The 15,190-nt window shown below is 35.7% G+C and overlaps 1 protein-coding gene across 1 annotated transcript in view; it reads left to right on the forward strand.

Annotated features, from left to right (window-relative positions):
• Nucleotides 1-15,190, forward strand: part of ROCK2 (Rho associated coiled-coil containing protein kinase 2) — a 139,352-nt gene that overhangs the window by 79,543 nt on the left and 44,619 nt on the right. Inside the window, exons 5-6 of the mRNA XM_044262070.1 lie at nucleotides 4,722-4,982; nucleotides 14,321-14,465. Coding sequence (XP_044118005.1) covers nucleotides 4,722-4,982; nucleotides 14,321-14,465 — 406 coding nt within the window. The remainder of the gene's footprint in view (nucleotides 1-4,721; nucleotides 4,983-14,320; nucleotides 14,466-15,190) is intronic.

Below are 15,190 nucleotides of genomic sequence, written 5' to 3' on the forward strand. Positions count from 1 at the left end.
GAATGAACCAGTATTGATATACTATATTAACTAAAGTCCATAATTTATTCAGATTTTCTTGGTTTTTACCTAATGCTTTTTTTCTGTTGTAGGATTCCATCTAGGATAGTGTGTTATATTTAATTATATCTTCTTAGCCTCCTCTTGGCTGTGGCAATTTCTCAGACTTTTTTCCTTGTTTTTGATGACCTTTAAAGCTTTAAGTATTACTTGTCAGTTATATTATATGATGTGTATAGTCTTATATTAGAATTTGATGTTTTTCTCATTGTTTAGACTAGGGTTATGAGTTTTTTAGAGAAAGACTAGAGAGGGAAGGGGCCATTTTCGTCATGTATCAAGGGCGTATACCAATACTTTATTTATAACTGTTGATGTTGACCTTGAGCATATGATTCTGATTGAGCCTATTTAGCATTTGGAAGACAAATGATAATGTTAAATTCTTGTCTGGATATTCACCTTTTAGCAAAGTTATTACATTGCAGGTTTGTCACTTTCAACTGAAGGTTAGGCAGAAGCTTCTCAATTGCAGAGTTTGTTTATTTATTTAAAAGATTTTATTTATTTATTTGAGATCCAGAGAGTGCAAGCAGGGGGAGCAGCAGAGGGAGAAAGAGAAGCAGGCTCTCTGCTGAGCAAGGAACCCGATGTGGGACTCGATCCTAGGACCCTGGGATCATGTCCTGAGCTCAAGGCAGGCACTTAACTGACTGATCCACCCAGGTCCCCATCAGCTGCAGAGTTTAATTGGATTTTGAAATATGGATATTTGCTTTACACTTATATTCAGGTCAAAAAATGCTGTTGCAACTGTGGGACTGTCATTTGAGCTCAGAAAGTACATCCATTGCCAATTTGTGTAGGAGGGAGATCCCACTTCTTGTTTTGATTTTAATAGCAAGGGAAACATAAAAAGTAACTTGATGTTAGTTGTCATTAAAAGCTTAAGTTTTGTGGGGCACCTTGGTGGCTCAGTTACTTAAGCATCTGACTATAGATTTTGGCTGGAGTCATGATCTCAGGATGGTGAGATCGAGCCCCACCTCTGGCTCCATGCTCAGTAGGGAGTCTGCTTGGGGTTCTCTCTCCCTCTCCCCCTTCCCCTGTGCATGCTCTCTTACGTGAGCTCTCTCTCTAAAATAAATAAAATCTTTCAGCAAAGTTAAAGTTTTGCACATAAGCTCTATTTTACCTTATCATTTTAGGTTGTATTAATTAAGAACGTTATAAAGTCTGTAGCTAGAGCTAATTTAGAAAGCTAGTCAGTATTCCATGATAGTAGTTGAGGATGGTCTTGACCAGACAAAGTTTAGTCTCGGCTCTAAGCTCAGATAATTGCAATAAAATTTTACCAGTGCTAAGCCATTGAACTGCTGTATGGTTGTGTGCGAATACTCAGCATTTTTTTCTAACAAAAATTCACAGAACAGGAGTGCCTGGGTGGCTCAGTGGGTTAAAGCCTCTGCCTTCAGCTCAGATCATGATCCCAGAGTCCTGGGATCGAGCCCAGCATCGGGCTCTCTGCTCAGTAGGGAGCCTGCTTCCTCCTCTCTCTCTCTCTGCCTGCCTCTCTGCCTACTTGTGACCTCTCTCTGTCAAATAAAAAATGAGTAAAATCTTAAAAAAAAAAAAATTCACAGAACAGATGATGATGGTTAAGTCCAAAAGAGCAAATAACATCCATTTATACTAATTTATTTGTTACACGAAGGATTCACATATTTTCCAGAGTACTTACTGATAAGTATTACAGAGAATAACTACAGATTTTCAGTATCACACATTTTTACAAGCTTTGTAAATTTGTCCAGTAAAGCCTTTTTCTGCTCCACATATGTTTTTACCACTATCTTTAGGGTTAACACACCTTACCAGGTTCTACTTCAGGTTGTACTGAACTAGTGTTTTCTCAATTTCTTTGGAAATATTTTTGTCTGTAGTTCATCTATACAGACTGTTTATAGAGGCTTGTTTTTTTTACTCAAACTTGGCACTTACTCTTCCAATAACTGCTAATGACTGCATAATATCAGTAACATCTGTGGACTCATTAAGAGCCGAGGAAAACCACCCGAAATCATTTGCCTTGTTTTTAAATTGACTACTGATACTGCCACCAGTGTCCTCGACTCTTTGAGCAGCTGTCGTTGAAAGACAGAGTCTTGCATTGATTTTATCTAGACGCATTTCTTCGGCTGATGCAATCAAACACAACTTAATTAATTCACCATTGGTGAATGGCTCTTCTTGTGTGCCTAATAAATAAGCCATCTGGAAACGCTCTTCGGTTTCAGTCTTACATACATTTAGTAAATTTTAACATTTTTCCATCGTTAATTTTAAGCTTTTAATTTTGAAAACATTGCAAGAATTCTTGAAATACTTTTTGTTCTCCTCCTACCCAGTCTTTCCTCCTTTTTCTCCTTCTGAGAGATAGCTGCTGTCCTAAAACTTGGATGTTTTTTTTGTACTCAATCCTTCCATTCCTCCTTCCCAATTAGATCTTCTCTCAACCTTTTATTTTCCTCAAGTGATTCTTTTACTAATTCAGGTTTTTATTTCTTGAGTCAGTTTATATTTTCTGCGACTGTATCTGTCTTTTCTTTCAGTTTTCTATTGACTGGCATATATGTAAATTTATGTATGTAAAAATATGTAAAAAAAAGTTAACTTTTTTTGTTTACAAATAACTTTTTTTTTTTTTAAAGATTTTATTTATTTATTTGACAGACAAGAGATCACGAGCAGGCAGAGAAGCAGGCAGAGAGAGGAAGTGAACCAGGCTCAATCCCAGGGCCCTGGGATCATGACCTGAGCTGAAGGCAGAGGCTTCAACCCACTGAGCCACCCAGGCACCCCTTTTCTTTTTAATTATTTTCTGCTTTTAAAAAAATTCCCTAGCTCCTGTTTTCTTTGGGTTTATTTTGTTCTTTTCTAGTTTCTTTATCTGCCTAATTTTTATGGTCAGTCTTTATTTTCCAATGCACGTATCTGCTTGAATATTGGATAGTGAAAGAAGGAGGGTATCCGATACCTACAAATGCATTTGAAATTATCTGCATTAATTTTATCATGCTTTTTTAAAAAATGATTTTATTCGTGACATACACAAAGAAATACATAAAACAAGCGCAAAAAGATTGATCTCAAAGCAAACACCTATCCATTCACAACCCAGCTCAAAAAATAAACATTGCTAGCCTCCAGAAGCTTTCTTGTGTTCTTTCCCAATCACTACCTCCCTGTGTTCCTCCCAAAATAACCACTCCTCTGACTTTATTAGTCATCAGTTTCTTGCTTTTCTTTCTAGTGTACCACCTAAACAATCACTCAGGAACTATAGTTTCCCTATTTATTGAACTTTATATAAGTGATACCACTTATAGCTACTGAGTAGCTTTTCTTTTGTATCTAGCTTTTTTGTTCAGTATTATGTTGACATAAGTTATCTACATTGCTACAGTTCACTAGTTTTATTGCTGTTTTATTCCATTGTATGTATATACCACAATTTGTTGGTGTTATTTCAAAATTTTATTTGTTACAAGTAGTGTAAATGTTTTTTGTTCTGTTGGGTTTATTCCTAGGTAGAGCATTTTTGAGTACCTATAATCAATCTCAGTGGGTGGTAACAGCTTATTTTCCAGTGTGGTTACAGAAGTCTAGTTTATAAGTTTCCTTTGTCCTTGCTAGCACTTGGTATTATCAGTTTTAAAATTTTTGGTCATTTTTGTGCATGCAAGGTGTGTCTCACAGTGTTTTAAATTCATCTTTCTCTAATGAGATTTCATACCTTTTCATCTTTGAGTATCTTCTTTTGTGAAATGCCTTCTTAATACTTCTTCATTTTCCTATTAGGTTGTCTCTTTTTTTAAAAGAATTGATTTGTAGGAATTCTTTTTATTTATTTTGAATAGGAGTTCTTGGTTTAGAAATTCTGTGTTTTCCCTGTTTGTGGAAACCTTTTCTGTTTGCATTGCTTGCTTCTGGGTGTGAGTTGGGACATGGGTGGAATGTACAAATAACTTTTCTTCTGAATCTGTGGTTCCCATGGCTCTGGGGAGTCAGTAGCAGCCCTCGCTTGGTGTGATTTCTCTGGTCCCAGTGCCACTGTTTTAGTCTGGGAGCCACTTGCTGCTTATGAGCAAGATGATAGGGAATAGGAGAGAGAAGGCCCTGTTCTAAGTGTGGCTACCTGAAGCTCACTCCTTTCCAGTGGTATGGAAAGGAGTAACCCTCTTCTTACATCTATAGAATGTGGTATCTTTTAGGTTTTTCTGAGCTGCGCCTACCTCTTTAGCTTTCTTTTTTGTGAATTATGTACAGTAGCTTGTTTTGTTTTCAGAAAGCTGTTTTTTAAAATTATAAATTCTTTTGTCATTCTTTTCATCTTTTATGTCCCTTATTCAGTTTCTCTTTTAAAATATCTTTGTTTAAATAAATTCTCGTATTCGCTAAGAGGGAAAATTATTCATTTAGGTATGTTCTTCAGCATAAAGAAGTTAACTATATAAAAAGTTTTGTCTGATACCTGTTTTTCCATTAGGAATATCCAAATCTAAAAATCAAAGCTTTCATAAAATTCAACTCTTTTGGTTGGAAAATAATTTGTCTTTTTCAGTAGTAATAAATTTTTGGGTTTTGTTCCATTTATGCTTTTTGTTTTTTGTTTTTGGTTTTCTTAAATATTTTTTTTCCTTTCTCGTTTTGTTTTACAGCTCTTTTGTGCTTTTCAAGATGATAAGTATCTGTACATGGTAATGGAGTACATGCCTGGTGGAGATCTTGTAAACCTTATGAGTAACTATGATGTACCTGAAAAATGGGCCAAATTTTATACTGCTGAAGTTGTTCTTGCTCTGGATGCCATACACTCCATGGGCTTAATTCACAGAGATGTAAAGCCTGACAACATGCTCTTGGATAAACATGGACATCTTAAGTTGGCAGATTTTGGCACATGTATGAAGATGGATGAAGTAAGTAATAAGCAAGTAAAAAAAAAATGCTAGTTTTTAAAAAACAAAAATGAAAGAAGCTTCAAATCTCTATAGTTTTAAACAAATATAAATTTAGTTTTGCTATGTAATGACTTAAACAAAATAAAACTTTTTTTTAACTGATCATCTAGCTACAGAGTGCTTTATTATTTATTTATATAGTACAAGATTTGGTAAATACAAGAGAAATAAGAATACAGAAAACCTGGGTATCACCCCATAGAATGGTGACAAGCATTTGCTATCATTTAAAACTAGTTCATGTGCAAAATGATTCAGGTGAAGAATAGAACACAAATATAAATTAAGGTACATGGGTATTATTTCCATTACCATTGTTATTTCTCTATTTTTCCTTAAAAAGGAAAAAAAAACCCCTAAGAAGTTTACGTTACTGTCTCCTACCAACCCTGTCTGCATCAACCATATGGAATACATTTAGGAACATCATGTGTTGTGTACTTTACCTGTAGAACCATTCACATTATAATTAATAGGTTCAGTAGTTTTAACCTCATACTAATTATGATGTTGATTTATCTATGTTGCAAAATTTGTATCTCTTCTCTTTTTCTCTGTAAATATACTATGTATATAATTTCTTGCAGTAGTTCCTAATGGGGAGGAATCATGGTTTGTTTGTTTGTTTGTATTTGTATTTCTTTGTTGGATCTAAGGGGTGACCTACTTATATCAAACTTCTTAAATGTTAGTGCATGTTGACAGCAAACTAGATATTATCTTTTGTATGGTTTTTATAACCTTCCAGTATGCTTATATAGCTAATCATATTTCTTAACAAAAATATCTTATCAAGATGTTTATTTTTAATTAAGCTAATTTTCTTTTCTCTTAACCTCTTATGCCATCTATGTGACATTCACTTTTATAGATCATACTGTCTTCATCAGCATTCTTCTAAGTTCAGCTCAAATTTTACCTCATTTACAGAGTTCTTCTTGATAATCCTAATCTGACTGATCACTTTTCTAATGTTCTTATTTAGAATTTGTGCTGTATTTCGTAGGCCCTTTTCATATATCTAGGTTTGTCTGCCCTGTCTACTCAATATTCCTTTCTTCTTTGGTCTTTCTTCATTGATTATGTAGTCACTGTGTCCGTGTTTCATATACATTAATTTTTAGTAGATGGAGCATTTGTCCCCAAAGCTCCCTCTTGTGGTGTTTATCATAATACAGTATAAAATGGTTAATATTAAAAATTATCTTTAATGAAAATAAAGTATAATATAATTTTCTAATAGAATGCTTAATTTTTGTATGTCTGTTTTACATAATGAGTGATGTTTTTGTACTGTGCTTCCATGGTTGTATTCTGATTTTAATTAAACCAAAAACTTTTGGGAGGATGTGGAGAAATAAGTCATACCGCATGTTTTTAGGGTAGGTAATGATGGTTAAGGAAGAAAGGGTATAGAGTGTGGGGAACAAGACAGAATATGGTTTTTATAGAATAATTTTACAAGCATGGAAGTAAATACTAAATTGACTTAAATATCTTACATTGTCTCTTTATAAGGCAAAATAAAATGTGACTTATGTAATTTTATTTACTATTTCTTAATTCAGGTACATTTAGCTGAGCTAATTATACTCCTTGGCTCAACGCTTTTAGTCATTAGGAGTCAACAGAAAAGCTTCATCTGGTTTTTATTTTATGATGTCTTCCCCCTTTCCGTTTCAGTCTTATTCTCTTTGTCCCTAATAAACAGCCACTGTCATGTGTTTACTATAAGCTCTTGCTTATAGTATACTATACACTATTAATATAGTGTACATGTGTATAAATAATATAATGGTATGGATGTCTTTTTTTTTTTTTAAGATTTTATTTATTTATTTGACAGAGAGAGATTACAAGTAGGCAGAGAGGCAGGCAGAGAGAGAGGAGGAAGCAGGCTCCCCGCTGAGCAGAGAGCCCGATGCGGGACTCGATCCCAGGAACCTGAGATCATGACCTGAGCCGAAGGCAGCGGCTTAACCCACTGAGCCACCCAGGCGCCCCCTCACTCAATCTTGTTTTATATCTATTCTGATACTTGTAAATTAGCTCAGTCCTTCTTAATTTTCCATGTCATCTGTCTGTTTGATTGTACTTATTCCCCCTTGTGTTGGATTCCTAGGCCACATCAGCTCCCTGCTGCCAGCAGTACTATGTTGAGCATAAACATTGATGTTGAGCACCTTCAGACATGTCCCATGTGTATTCTGACAAGGGTTTCCTCTGAATATACACTTAGAAGAAGTGGGACTGCTGACTCAGAGGATAAATAAAGTATTACCTGACCGCCAGAATGGCTGTAAATGTTATAACCTCTTGCTAGTAGTGCATTTGAGTTCGTGTCTCTCTGTGTTATTACTCCGCCTTCCCATTACTCATCTAAATCTTATCAGTTCCGTTGGTGTAAGGTGGTAGGTTTTAAAAATGGTATTTATTTTATAATTAATGATGTCAAACTTTTCTTCATGCAGTTGTGAGTCATTTATTTCATGAATTACTTGTGTATCTTTTAACCTTTTTAAAATCAACTTCTTGTTGATGTTCCAGATTTCCTTATATAATCTCAATAGTGATTCCACAGATATTGCTTGTATCATCTGCCAGTCAGCTACGCATTTGTTTCTGTTTGAATAGGAGTTCTTAATTTTGATGTAGTGAAATATATAGCCTTTAAATACTGAAGTTTTAAAATGTTTGTTTTACCCCAGAACTCCATTCCTCAACTAACACTAATGATGAGAACAGCTATATATGTTGAAGAACAAAGGAGTTTTTTTTTTTTTTTTTTTTTTTTTTAGATTTTATTTATTTATTTGAGAGAGAGAGACAGTGAGAGAGAGCATGAGAGGGGAGAAGGTCAGAGAGCGAAGCAGACTCCCCATGGAGCTGGGAGCCTGATGTGGGACTCGATCCCGGGACTCCAGGATCACGCCCTGAGCCGAAGGCAGTCGTCCAACCAACTGCGCCACCCAGGCGTCCCAACAAAGGAGTTTTTAATTAAAATCTATAGTACATAGAATTTATAATTTTGTTATGTTAGCTGTTAATGTAAATGGTGCTACTGCAAGTTTTAGGTTCATCACTTTATTAGCCTCTGTTTGATTATCATTATAGTCTCAAAGCTGTTAGAAATGAGCCTAGTTTTGTTCTCATTCATCTGCACGTCTATGGAAGGGATTGGCAAACTGGAGTTCAAGGCCAGATTTGACCTGTGGCTTGGTTTTGTACAGCTCCTGTACTAAAAATGGTTTGTACATTTTTAAAAAGATGTTTAAAAAAAAATATGAGGTAGAGATCCTATGTGCCTACAAATCCTAAAATATTTATTAAGTATTACTAAAATATTTATTGGCCTTTTACAGAAAACTTTGTCAGCCCTTTATCTACAATATAGACAGAGATCCTCAAATTATTTTTTAGCTCTCCTGGCTATGGATAAATGCAAAAATAAAACACAATTAAATATTATAACCAGAAAGACTAAAATAATTGGTTCCTATTGCAGTTAAGAGTACAGGCATACTGCTTCTCCCTCTGTCTCTGCCTGCCATTCTGTCTGCCTGTGCTCACTCACTCTCCCTCTCTCTCTCTGACAAATAAATAAAATCTTTAAAAAAAAAAAAAAAGAGTACTGGCATATGTCAGAAAGTTCTCTCAATAAAAGTGTGGGCTTACACAGTTTCCTGGATACTATGACTCTTTATCTCTCTGGAAAAAAAACATATAGATGTGAGTGAATGTCACAGTGTAGTATATTTACATCTAGGTGTGTCTCAGTTGATAGCCAAGAAGTACTGCTATTTATTTATTTTTAAAAGATTTTATTTTATTTATTTGACAGAGACACAGCGAGAGAGGGAACACAAGCAGGGAGAGGGAGAAGGGGGCTTCTTTCTGAGCAGGGAGCCCCATGTGGGGCTCGATCTCAGGACCCCGGGATCATGACCTGAGCTGAAAGCAGATACTTAACGGACTGAGCCAGCCAGGTGCCCCGTAGCGCTGCTATTTAAAATTGCTTACTTAGTTAGGTAAATGGAGTTCTCTCTTTGCTTGTCATTGTGCATTTTATAGCTACCTTTACCACCTTTTAAGGCACATTTTGTGTCAGTGTTTTAGGTTACCTGAAAATAATATAAAATTATATCCCTTAATATTCTAGTGTGTGCTATTTGATTATATTGATTATATTGAGGCTGTACTTCTTTAAAGATTTTTTTTTTAAATTTTTAAATTTATTTGACAGAGAGATCACTAGTAGGCAGAGAGGCAGGCAGAGAGAGAGGGGAAGGCAGGCCTCCCCACTGAGCAGAGAGCCCAATGTGGAGTTCGATCCCATGACCCTGAGATCATGACCTGAGCTGAAGGCAGAGGCTTAACCCACTGAGCGACCCAGGTGCCCCAGAGGCTGTACTTCTTTAAAAGCTAATTGGTAAATTGTTAATGTTCTTAACCCTTCTACAAGTGACAACAGTTTTTAAAATGAAGGTGTTTCTACTCGTATTTCTGAAAAAACCCTATTTTTCTGCAAAATTATATATAGGAAAGAATAGGTTTATGGGGACAGTAGGGACAGACTGTTCAAAAGCTATGCAGCTTTGTAACCAGAGCCCTAATAAAAGTAATAATTGGTACCCCTAGGAGATAACTAAAATAACAGGCAGCCTTTGTGTGTTGGGTACTGTATAATGCAAATGGACATGGGCTTCTAAACCGGTTGGGATGTTTTTTAAGTAGAACAAAGAAGAAGCAGGACTTTGCACTAGCCGAGAATTTTAAAAGGTGAGGGATATGCCTGTTTGAAAAAGGAGTCCCTGCTGCAAGTACTCATTTTTTTAAAGTTATTTAACAGTTCATTTATTTAACAAGTATTTATTGAGCACCTACTATCTGCCAGCCAGTATTTTTTTCCCATTTTATTTTATTTTATTTTCAGTGTTCCAAAAATTCATTGTTTATGCACCATTTTTAATCATTAAAATGGACTGAGTTGGCTCCTGCCTGTGTAGTAGTCAAGCCTAGGCTCTTAATGCTTTTCTGATAATTAAGAATTCCATTTACAATTTTTTCCACTTTCACAGGAACCACTTAGAATAGTTTCCTTGGCCAACCTCAGGATTTATGACTGACCAGTTTTGTGTTTTCTGTAAACTTCCACTTATGATATTATAATATCTAATATAAATTCCAGATATATTTTAGCAAATAAGCATTTAATCTTACCCATTTAAATTACTTACCCATTTGAAAATGTGTACCTGTTTATGTTGCTCTCCTGCTTAAAACCCTTCTGTAGATTCCTGTCATCTACTGAGTCAAGTTCAAACTCCTTAGCTTGTCTGTATGAAGCTTCTTGATGGTGTGATCCCTTCCACATTTCACCCTCATTCTCTATCATTTGACCTTTTGTGCCTTATAGTTCACTGGTCTTAAATTACCTGTTGTTGTTTCAGTGCCATAAAATCAATGATTTCATGATTCCTGGCCTTCAAATACGATGTTGGATACAGTTTACTTGGTAGATTCCTACTCATACCTTGAAACTCAGTCCACAGTTTGCTTATCTTGGCTCCTTGGGGTTGGCTCCTATGTCCTTGGCCATGCCCCCCGTATAGAGCATTTCTCTTATTTCTTGGCACTGTAAGTCGTTGAAGACTTGTGTTTTCTCTGTCGTAGCTATGGAATGAGCCACTTTTCAAGGAAGCTCAGATTTCTTTTATTCAAGAATGGCATTTCGAAATCAGTATTTGGGCACTAGATACGCTTATTGCTCCTCGAGTGCCGTTATTTCTAGGCCTTGTCACCAGACACATGTATACTGAATATACTGTATGTGCTAATCTGTATGCACACACATGTTCATGTTTAATTCTGTATTTATCTCTCTGTATATCTAGGCTACTAAAATCATGAGTTCACACTGATACTAATTCTTTTCCTACACCACAGGGCTTATTGTAATCTTCTTCCCTTTTTTTTTTCCCCCTTTTTTCCCCTTTTTTTCCCCCCCTTTCCCTTTTCTCTGAGAAACCTGGCTCTTTTGGGGCACCTGGGTGGCCCAGTTGGTTAAGGGTCTGCGTTTGGCTCAGGTCTTGATCCCAGGGTCCTGGGATGGAGGTCTGTATCCGGTTCCCTGCTCAGCAGGGAGTCTGCTTCTCCCTCTCCCCCTGCCTATGACCCTGCTTGTGCATTTTCTGTCAGATAAATAAATAAAATTAAAAAAAAAAATAAAGAAACCTGGCTGTCATTGCCTGCAGTTTATTTACTTGTTCAACTCTAGAAGACGAACATAAAATTATTTCAGAATTAATTACTAATTACCCTATGACAGATTTACTAATTAGAATATGTTATTTTTGTGCAGTTCCTTTTGTGTTTAGCCTTATAGTATCTGTTACAGATACTGTTTTCTGAAGTTACTTATGTTTGTGCTCACTTCGGCAGCACATACACAGAGTTATTTAGGTTAGTTTTTTTCATCACTGCCCCCATTTGGTGTGGTTGTATTATTAATTTATAGAACAGGTTCAGTTTTTACTGTTTGTATTCCATTTGGAGTATCCCCCCCCAACGCATACATCCTAGTTGATTTTAATTGCTTATTCATAGTCTTTATGATATGTGAAACATTCCTCTGGCTTTCTGAGTTGAACCTGTACAAATTGTATGCTTAGAGAAGGATCTTACCCTCCTTACTCCTACTGCCCCATTCCCACACTCCCGCTTCTCTCCACCCTTTTCCCACCCACACCCACCATTGGTAAACCAGGTTTTAGTTTCTGGTTTATCATTTCTGTATTTCTTTCCTTTTTTTTAATAAATTATTTTTATTAACATATATTATTTGCCCCGGGGTACAGGTGTGTGAATCGTCAGGCTTACACATTTCACAGCACTCACCATATCACCTACCCTCCCCATTGTCCATCACCCCACTGTATTTCTTTAGGGTAGGAGAAGAGACTGGTCATAAATGTGGATTCTGTTTCATGTAATATGAGAACTTCTCCATGAGACAGTTTTTTTTTTTAAAAGATTTTATTTATTTATTTGATAGATAGAGATAGAGGTAGAGATCACAGATAGAGATCACAAGTAGACAGAGAGGAAGGCAGAGTGAGAGAGAGGAGGAAACAGGCTCCCTGCTGAGCAGAGAGCCCCATGCGGGGCTCGATCCCACCTCCTGGGATCTTGTCCCAAGCTGAAGGCAGAGGCCTCACCCAGTGAGCCACCCAGGTGCCCCTCCATGAGACAGTTTTAAAATTTCTTTTACAAATGTTTATTTTAAAAAATCTTAACCTCCAGTATGCTAGTCAAAAATTGTGGTTGGAGTATTTATTTTCCTAAAAGCAGAGTGCTGTTTACGTAGTTTCCCTACTAAAAATTCTTCAGTTCTGCCAAAGTATTTATTTTGCAAGTGGTTATTCAAATTGATCTCCATCTTACCTTTCCCACCTTCATCATTGTGAAACTTCACTTTTAGCTGATTTGGACTTTACTGCTTTTCTTTTCTTTAAGATTTTATTTATTTATTTGGAGGGAAACAACATGAGCAGGGGGAGGGGCAGAGAGAGAGACTCCCAAGCAGACCCCGTACTGAGTGTGGAACCCACACAGGGCTTGAGCTCATGAACCGGAGACCATGACCTGAGCCAAAATCAAGAGTAAGTGGCTTAACCAGCTGAGCCACCCAGGCGCCCCTTCACTTATTTCCTGAATATGCTTTATAAAAAGTCATTCTAGTTCCTTTATTTTTTTCTTGTTTCTTTCTAAGCTGTCATACCTCTCTCTCTGGTAAAGCCTAACATGTCCCATCCTTTACAGCCTAACTTGATGCCAGTTTTTTTTTTTTAATCTTACCCTTTCCTCTCCTTCCTCTAAACCTTTGAATGCTAAATAATTTTTCCTCCAATGGCATTTTTTGGTGTGTGTATCCAGTTAGGTTTTAGTTCTTGAGTCTTACAGGATTCATTTTTAAAGTCTAGTTTCGGTAGATATATTTGAAAGGAGTTTTATTTACCCAAACAAGTATCTTAATGTTTCCTCTAACAGAAGTATAGGACAGTCTAACCCTGCCTTTTAAAGTTAGGCACTGTTGTTTTTCATCTTTTATTCTGAGTACATCCATAGAAATTATTGCCCTCCTAATCTGCTCAATTATTTTCAGGACTTTTATTAATTTATATTCAAACTAAAATGACTTCTGTTCTCTATTTGCTATATGCGCAGGGAAGTAAAATCATTGCATATGTTATTGTTGCTAATTTGAAGAATGAAAAGATTGTTTTCAAAATTAATTTCCCATGATTAACATATATTTTTATTGCACTTAAATACATTTACATAAGTCATATTTACAAAATACATGGAACTTCCTTTTCCCAAGGTGTTCATAACACTTAGTATTTCGGGAATTTATATTAGCTTCCTTATGAGGAATGTGAATGACATACTCTTTCTTGGGGAGGTAAGGGAAATGGAGGGCATTTAAATTAGTCTATAAACTTCGCAAGTTTGCACAGAGCTGGAGGTGAACGAATAGTATTTAGCATAGTATTAGAGTGATTTCATTTTACAGCACACACACACACACCTGCTATAAGATGCACATGGATGCATATATTTACAATGGTTCTTGTCAAAAAGACATCAGGGATTGTCGTATTATCCATTAAAACTAAATACAGATAAAAGTTTTTTATCATTTTGCCAAATATCTTGATGCCACAATTCCATATTTCTAAATACACAGTTTGGTGGTATATAGCTTTCAAGCTGTTAAGATCTTTTAATTTAAACATTTTATCTATTTCCACCATTTTTTCTAATATGATAAGAACCGTGTCTTTATCCAGCTCCAAACTAGGCTCTTTGTAATCTTAATTACTGCAATTTCTTTTGAAAACACCAAAGTTTCCTTTCTCTCTAATTCTTTTCCCCAGGCCACTGCTTTAAGATCACGTTTTGTACTTCCCTTGTAACTACTTAGTAGTGTAAGAAAGAGAAACAAAAGATGTTGATTTGCTTGGGATTCCCTTAGAGTTTACCACTTTTTCTTTCTTCCATTGATGAAGCCTCCTGTATTTTAGAGTGGAAAAGTCATTCTTGATTTCCTGTAATCTGGACGCTTTTAGGCATTTCATAATACATTTATCTCCTATCCTCCCAAAGCTGTATCAGCAATGAAATTCTGTTGGTAGCAATTTGTAGTCACTACATAAATATAGTAGTAAATGGAATAGTTGTATTTATGTGTGTATGTTTTTACATGTAGCTGTTTTTTTCTCCCTCTTTACCAGACAGGCATGGTGCATTGTGATACAGCAGTTGGAACACCTGATTATATTTCACCCGAGGTTCTCAAATCACAAGGGGGTGATGGTTACTATGGGCGAGAATGTGATTGGTGGTCTGTGGGTGTTTTCCTTTTTGAGATGCTGGTGGGTGAGTAGATATTTTGACTTTTTTAAAAAACCCATCTCATAGCACTAGTTTTAAGTCAAGAATTTGGGAATATAAGGAAATTGTGTCCTGTGGAAAAAGTAGGATTTTTAAAAACTTTGAATTAGTTGTATCAGATATGACAGATTACTAATTGGAAAGTTAAAACCAAATTGTACTGGCACAATGATTTAGTGAAATGTAAAAGGATTCGAAAGTATGTTGCTAGGAAATAATTCTTCAGTGGCCTTTTTGTATGAAGAAAATGTTAGAAGAAGAAGAAGAAGAAGCAAGTTTACAGCTCTAGTGGGCTTCTAGTCTAAGATTTTCTTGATTAATAGTATTTGTTGTAAATATTTTAAGTATAAGGCTGTTAATATTTGTTCCAATTTTGTTTACATAGTTATGTAATTGATTTTTGTCAACTGTGTTTGTTACTTGTATTTACATATGGTTTTAATTCTAGTAAAATAAATTATAAATAGTTATTGACTGATTATCGATAAAAATATTTTATAATAATATTTCATTCTCAGAAATCTCAGGCAAATTTAATAATTTCTTTCACTTTGACCAAATCAAAATTTGGAAGGCCCAGGTATTTCAAAACTTTTATTTATATCGTAGATTTCATTCTTAAGATTCCCTATTCCTAAGTACTGGGGTCACAAAAATATCTTCCAGCTAAGGAGGCCAATAACTGAATCATCTGGCTTGAGGATATGGCT

Source organism: Neovison vison, chromosome 8 (assembly GCF_020171115.1).
Source record: "Neovison vison isolate M4711 chromosome 8, ASM_NN_V1, whole genome shotgun sequence".
In the NCBI taxonomy this organism is placed as follows: Eukaryota; Metazoa; Chordata; class Mammalia; order Carnivora; family Mustelidae; genus Neogale; species Neogale vison.